The sequence below is a fragment of the Myotis lucifugus genome, unplaced genomic scaffold (assembly GCF_000147115.1).
Source record: "Myotis lucifugus unplaced genomic scaffold, Myoluc2.0 scaffold_123, whole genome shotgun sequence".
Classification (NCBI taxonomy): domain Eukaryota; kingdom Metazoa; phylum Chordata; class Mammalia; order Chiroptera; family Vespertilionidae; genus Myotis; species Myotis lucifugus.
In genome coordinates this window covers 309,421-316,052 of record NW_005871171.1, presented here as the reverse complement: position 1 = coordinate 316,052, position 6,632 = coordinate 309,421, and the positions used below count along the sequence as shown (strand labels likewise).

The following is a 6,632-nucleotide window of genomic DNA, read 5'->3' as shown; positions in this document are numbered from 1 at the left end:
CGGAAGCCACACAGAACAGCTGCCAGGACAGGCCCCTGTGACACACACGCAGCATCAAGCCCCGCCCACCCTGGTGATGGATTGTGACGGCATGATGGCGTGATGGCGCGACAACCACCTAGGCTTATATTACTGTAGATTGTTAACTATATTCCCTGTGCTGTACTTTACATCCCTGGGACTGTTCTGTGACTGACTACCAATCAGTACTTCTCAATCCCATCACCTTTTTTAACACCATCCCCCAACACCTTCCCCTCTGGTCTCCACCTGTCTGTTCTCTGCATCTATGAGTCTGTTTCTATTTTGTTTGTTCCTTTATTTCTTTGTTTAGATTCTACATATAAGTGATAGCATACAATATTTGTCTTTCTCTGTCTGGCTTATTTTACTTTGGTACCTAGCCACTTTTCTACACTCAGTTTCTATGAGATTTTTTTTAAAAGTCAAACTCATAGAAACATAGTTTCTTAATAGAAATTACTTCCAAGAAGCAGATCAAATGAGTACTTTGGCCCATTCTTTGTGACCAGAAATGTTTTTTCTCCTACTTGGTATCTCATGAGAGTAGTGTTCTGCAAAGCATTTATTGGGAAATGCTGCTGTGTGTCTCTGGGGCTTTGGAAATCTTTTGTTTAACCTTAAGTGCATAATCATGCAGTCAGTCATGTCTCTCAGTTCATGGTACATGATCATTACCGACCTGGGGTGCAAAGCCACCATCTTGATTAATTGACTGATCGATCCATTCATCCCTAACTCTATTTCCTTCTTATTCCCACACAAGCAACCATATCACTGGGTTAAATGCATGTGTTTTTGTTAATATTGTGTTGGCTGGAGGAGGCATGGAGGTGATGTGGAAGGAAGTGACATCTCTGAATACCAGTATTCCTGTTTGTGTACAGTTCAACTTTCTTTTTTTTAAATATATTTTTTCATTGATTTCAGAGATGAAGGGAGAGAGATAGACAGAAACATCAATGATGAGAGAGAATCATTGATTGGCTGCCTCCTGCACGCCCCCTACTGGGGAAGTGATCAAGCCTGCAACCCGGGCATGTGTCCTTGGCCAGAATCAAACCTGGGAGTCTTTAGTCCACAGGCCGACACTCTACTCACTGAGCCAAACCGGCTAGGGCCAGTTCAACTTTCTGAAGACTTTAATCTTATACAGACAGACAGACATTGCCGGAAGCTGGTCCATCCTTGCTGCTTGACACAGTTGCTGCAGGGAAGAAACATCTGCACAGCATATGTTTCAAGGGACCTGCCATATATGGCATACTGTTTTTAATATGTTTACTCCCCTTCTTGGTGCTATGTGTTTTAACCAAGGTCACCTCTTCAACAAAGGTTGTTTCCCCAGGTAGGGATTTTTCCCTGAAGTTAGGGAGGGAATAAAACCCCTTAACTAAGTGCCAGGCGGGTAGTTAATCACTTTAACTACGAACAATCACGCTTAAGCTACATGATCTCTACTCCCTGGAATGGAGATAAGAAATGCCCTAACCTTTGGAATAGAAATTGATAGGATTAAAATCAACTGGTATAAATACAGATGTAACAAGACAATAAAACACAGAACTTGGCTGGAGATCCTGGCTTGAGAACCTGGCTAGGCTGCTGATCAACTGAACGCTGTCTCCGTGTCCTTCCTTCTTCGCTGACTCCATCCACACCTTTGGGAACCTCTGGACCTGCTGGGGTTGGACCCCAACACTAAGGAGCATGCTGTGGTTAAACCTCAAGCAGAGCATGATGGCTTCGGCACTGAGGTATGTCTCCAAGTTCAAGTCCTTTGTGATCTTGTTCTTCACCCCGATACTGCTGCTGCCACTCATCATTCTGGTGCCCACCAAGTTTGCCAGGTGTGCCTACGTCATCATCATCATGGCCACTTACTGGTGCACAGAAGTCATCCCTCTGGCTGTCACCTCCCTCTTGCCTGCCTTGCTTTTCCCACTCCTCAAGGTTCTGGACTCCAATCAGGTGTGTGTCCAGTACATGAAGGACACTAACATGCTGTTCCTGGGAGGCATCCTCATGGCAGTGGCCATGGACCGCTGGAACCTGCACAAGAGAATCGCCCTGCGCACACTCCTCTGGGTGGGGACCAAGCCTGCACAGCTGATGCTGGGCTTCATGGGCGCCACCGCCTTCCTCTCCATGTGGATCAACAACGCAGCCGCCACAGCCATGATGGTGCCCATAGTGGAGGCCGTGCTGCAGCAGATGCGGGCCACGAGCACAGCCAGCGAGGCCGGCCTGGATGAACTGGAGCTGGTGGACATTGGCAAGACTGATAAGCTGCCAGGGAGCCAAGTGATTTTTGAAGGCCCTGCTATGAGACCACAGAAGAATTGTGACAGGAAGAACATTTGCAAGGCCATGACACTGTGCGTGTGCTACGCGGCCAGCATCGGAGGGACTGCCACCCTGACCGGGACAGGATCCAACGTGGTGCTCTTGGGCCAGATGCACGAGCTGTTTCCTGAGAGCAAAGACACCATGAACTTCATCTCCTGGTTTGGATTTGCCTTCCCCAATATGCTGATCATGCTGCTGCTCTCCTGGTTTTGGCTCCAGTGTATTTTTATGGGATTCAATTTTAAAAAGGTTTGGGGCTGCGGTCTGGACAAAAAGAGTAGCGAGAACGCTGCCTACGAGGTGTTGCAGGAGGAACACAGGAAGCTGGGACCCTTCTCCTTCGCCGAGGGCAACGTCCTGCTCTGTTTTTTCCTGCTGGTCACCCTGTGGTTCTCCCGGGACCCAGGCTTCATGCCTGGCTGGATGTCAGCCGCCTGGACGGAGGGCGAGACAAAATATGTCACCGACGCCACCGTGGCCATCTTCGTGGCCATATTACTATTCATTGTGCCTTCGCAGAAGCCCAAGTTCAACTTCTGCAGCCAGACTGAGGAAGAAAGAAAGACTCCGTTTTATCCGCCTGCACTGCTGGATTGGAAGGTGGCCCAGGAGAAAGTTCCCTGGGGCATTGTGCTGCTGCTGGGGGGCGGATTCGCCCTGGCTAAAGGATGCGAGGCCTCAGGGCTGTCTGAATGGATGGGGAAGCAGATAGAGCCCTTGCACGTTCTGCCCCCAGCAGCCATCTCCTTGGTCGTGTCCTTGCTCATTGCTGTATTCACTGAGTGTACAAGCAACGTGGCCATCACCACCCTGTTCCTGCCCATCTTCGCCTCCATGTCAAGTTCCATTGGCCTCAACCCGCTGTACGTCATGCTCCCCTGCACCCTGAGTGCGTCCTTTGCCTTCATGTTGCCTGTGGCCACCCCACCTAACGCCATCGTGTTTGCCAACGGACACCTCAAGGTTTCAGACATGGTGAAAACAGGAATAATGGTGAAGATAATTGGAATCTTGTGTGTGTTTCTGGCGATCAACACCTGGGGACGGGTCATATTTGACCTGGACAATTTTCCTGACTGGGCTAATGTGACTCATATTGAGACTTAGGAAGAGCCTCAAGAGCATAACACAGCCCCGCCTTCCTGAGGACTCAGGCAAGACATATACATATGTGTGGAAATAAAGTGGGACTAAAACTGAGCCACATTCGTTTCATTGTATTTCAGATAAATACTATAACCAATCTTAAGTGAAACAAAGAGAATAAGAAGGGAGGAAATAAAGAAGGGAGAGAGGGAGGAAGGGAGGGAGGGAGGGAGGGAGGGGAAGAAGGAAAGATAAGAGAAAGAAACTAATCTAAGTAATTGATGATACACATTCAGTTTGGGGCAGAATGGGGTAGGGTGAGGCGAGGGCAAGAATTTCAAACAAATTCTCAACTCTTTTTCAGAAGGCTTGCTTTTTGTAATGAATGAGCAAAGCAGTTGTAAGCAGTTTTAGATGTATTGTAAGACTGGGCAAGCGAATGCATTTGGGAGCCAGGTGTCTCAATCAGGAAGAAGGTACATAAAAGCATGAAGTGCCCCGGTGAGGTCGGGATGGCCCCGGTGAGGTGAAACGGTCCTGGTGAGATCGAAAACGACCCCGGTGAGGTTGGGATGGCCCCAGTAAGGCCGAAACGGCCCCGGTGAGGTTGAAACGGATAATAAAGACCAATATAAAACTGATGAACAAAAATAGATGCAGAGGCAGAGCAGCATTGAACAGACTGTCAAACTACAGTGGGAAGCCTGGGGAGGGTTGGGGGGGGGCTTAAGAGATCAACCAAAGGACTTATATGCATGCATATAAGAATAACCAATGGACACAAGACACGGGGGTAGGGGAGGCTGGGGGAATGTCAAGGGGGGGAAACAAGGAGACATATGTAATACTCTTTGTAATACTTTAAGAAATAAAAATTATTTAAATAGATATAAATAAATAAATAAATAAATAAATAAATAAAAAAGCATAAAGTGGGGAAAGACAAGAAAGAACTCTGTAGGGATGGTTTGGAAATTGGAGATATTGGTGTGAATTCATAATTTCAAAGATATTATGTGTGTGCCTGTTTTAGCTTATATGCATATAAGTGCATACTAAAGGCAATGTATATTATATATAATGTATAAGAAATATAATGTATACTATAGAATAAATCTGTGTGCATACATATATTTCCTAGCTCTGTGCACTGAAAGGGCCAAACACCACACTCTCCAGCAATGAGCACTCCTTGTGCCTAGAGCGAGGTATCTAATGCCATTGCCCACTAGAGGGAGCCAGGCTCTTCAGAGCAATGGCTGATTCCAGGGCTTGGCTGAATGGGCACAAGATGAGCCTAGGACATCTTGCCATGCTCTAAATTAAGTGCTCAAACAACTGATGGGGGCATGTGTAAGGACATAGAAGGCAGCTTAAAGATACTTCAACTAGCCAGCCTGGGACAATTTCAGCACCAAAATAATTAACTATAGCAACTATAGCAATTAGAAGCGATTTGGGCGGGGGCAACAGGGTGGAATTCTTTATTCCATATTGATAATAAATAAACAAATAAATATATGGGGGGAAATAGAATGTTCTTGCTTACAGCAGAATGCCATGTGCTACTGAATAAATATGGAAGGAGTACTGGGTCAAAAAAAATCAGCACGTTGCAATTATTGTAATAATATTCGGTCAGGCAAGATTTGTGAATGAATGCTGGATTCTGGGGGTCAACTTGATGAGCAGCAGAATTGTGCGTGCTCTTCAAGTGTCTCCCACAGGTTGGGTAATGCTGCAAGTGAAAAAATATTGATTACACAGTGGAGAAATCAGACAATACCCCAGTAGGGGCAGACAGGTGTTCTGCCCCCAAACATGACACTTGAGGCACCATCACCTGTTCAGTGTCTGGCCAAGAATGCGAGCCTGAATGTAATCAGAGGAAATGGTCTTTCAAAGTCCAAATGAGGAACAATCCATCGAAACAAATGGCCTGGAGGAGGAATGTAATTTTTTAAATTGTCGACATTGTAAGAAACAAAGAAAGTCTGTGGAAGTGCTTCATGTTAAAGGAGGCAAAGAGAAGAGACCACTAAATGCCTGCTTCTAGTCTGGGTATAGTGACCGAGGAAGACAGACTATTTCCACTGGGTCAGCTGAAATACTGGAAGTAGAATAAAATTATAGCAATATAAATTATGAAAGTGATAATTGTATTACGTTTATAAAAGAGCATGTCTTTATTCTTGGGAAATCACAGCAAAATATTTTTTGTAAAATGGCCCTGGTAGGTATAAACTCTGCTAAAATGTTTCAGGATTAAGAGTACATGTGCCAATGACCAGAAAAAGGAGCAAAATATTGACAGGTGAATGTGGATAAAGGGTCTTTGCACCTTCTTCACACTATACTTATTCTTACTTGAAATTATCCTATTCATATTACATTATTCTATCTATTCTATTCTTATTTGAAGTTTTTTTCAAATAAAATTTTTAAAATTAAAAAGAGTATGTTATTGCCGAAACCGGTTTGGCTCAGTGGATAGAGCGTCGGCCTGCGGACTCAAGGGTCCCAGGTTCGATTCCGGTCAAGGGCATGTACATTGGTTGCGGGCACATCCCCAGTAGGAGATGTGCAGGAGGCAGCTGATCGATGTTTCTCTCTCATCGATGTTTCTAACTCTCTATCTCTCTCCCTTCCTCTCTGAAGTTTTTTTCAAATAAAATTTTTAAAATTAAAAAGAGTATGTTATTAAAAGAATGGTCTTTCCAGAATGATGATAACGTAATGTTAAAGCTGTCTGATGAATATGTAAGAGGATTACATTTTCTATCTCTCCCCCTCCCTCTCTTTCTCTCTCTGAAATTTAGAGACACTTTTTCTTTTTTTTTTTTTTCTTTTTTTTTTAGGAACCTAGGATTAGGTGATCTTCTCCAGGTTTGACTTCCCACCAGTGTTTTATTTTATTTTTTTTAATTAAATCTTTATTGTTCAGATTATTACACTTGTTCCTCTTTTTTCCCCCCATAACTCCCCTCCACCCAGTTCCCACCCCACCCTCCTCCCTCACTCCCCACCCACTGTCCTCATCCATAGGTGCATGATTTTTGTCCAGTCTCTTCCCGCATCCCCCACACTCCTTTTCCCCCCACAAGAATAGTCAGTCCATTCCCTTTCTATGCCCCTGATTCTATTATAATCACTAGTTCATTCTGTTCATCAGATTA

General features: G+C 44.9%; 1 protein-coding gene across 3 annotated transcripts; it reads left to right on the top strand.

Annotated features, from left to right (window-relative positions):
* Nucleotides 1–1,761: 1,761 nt before the first annotated feature.
* On the top strand, nucleotides 1,762–3,477 carry LOC102425353 (solute carrier family 13 member 5-like). 3 transcript variants are annotated; one of them, XM_023758091.1, is made up of 2 exons: nucleotides 1,762–1,881; nucleotides 1,993–3,477. In XM_023758091.1, the coding sequence occupies exons 1-2, from the start codon at nucleotides 1,762–1,764 to the stop codon at nucleotides 3,475–3,477; spliced, it is 1,605 nt and encodes a 534-aa protein (XP_023613859.1). The 3 variants fall into 3 exon arrangements, with proteins under 3 accessions (XP_023613859.1, XP_023613860.1, XP_023613858.1); XM_023758092.1 differs by having other exon boundaries at nucleotides 1,762–3,204; nucleotides 3,343–3,477; XM_023758090.1 differs by having other exon boundaries at nucleotides 1,762–3,477.
* The last annotated feature ends 3,155 nt before the right edge of the window (nucleotides 3,478–6,632 follow it).

What these genes read in the sequence shown, in the direction of transcription:
- LOC102425353 (XM_023758090.1), top strand. Translation starts at nt 1,762, where the DNA reads ATGGCTTCGGCACTGAGGTATGTCTCCAAGTTCAAGTCCTTTGTGATC.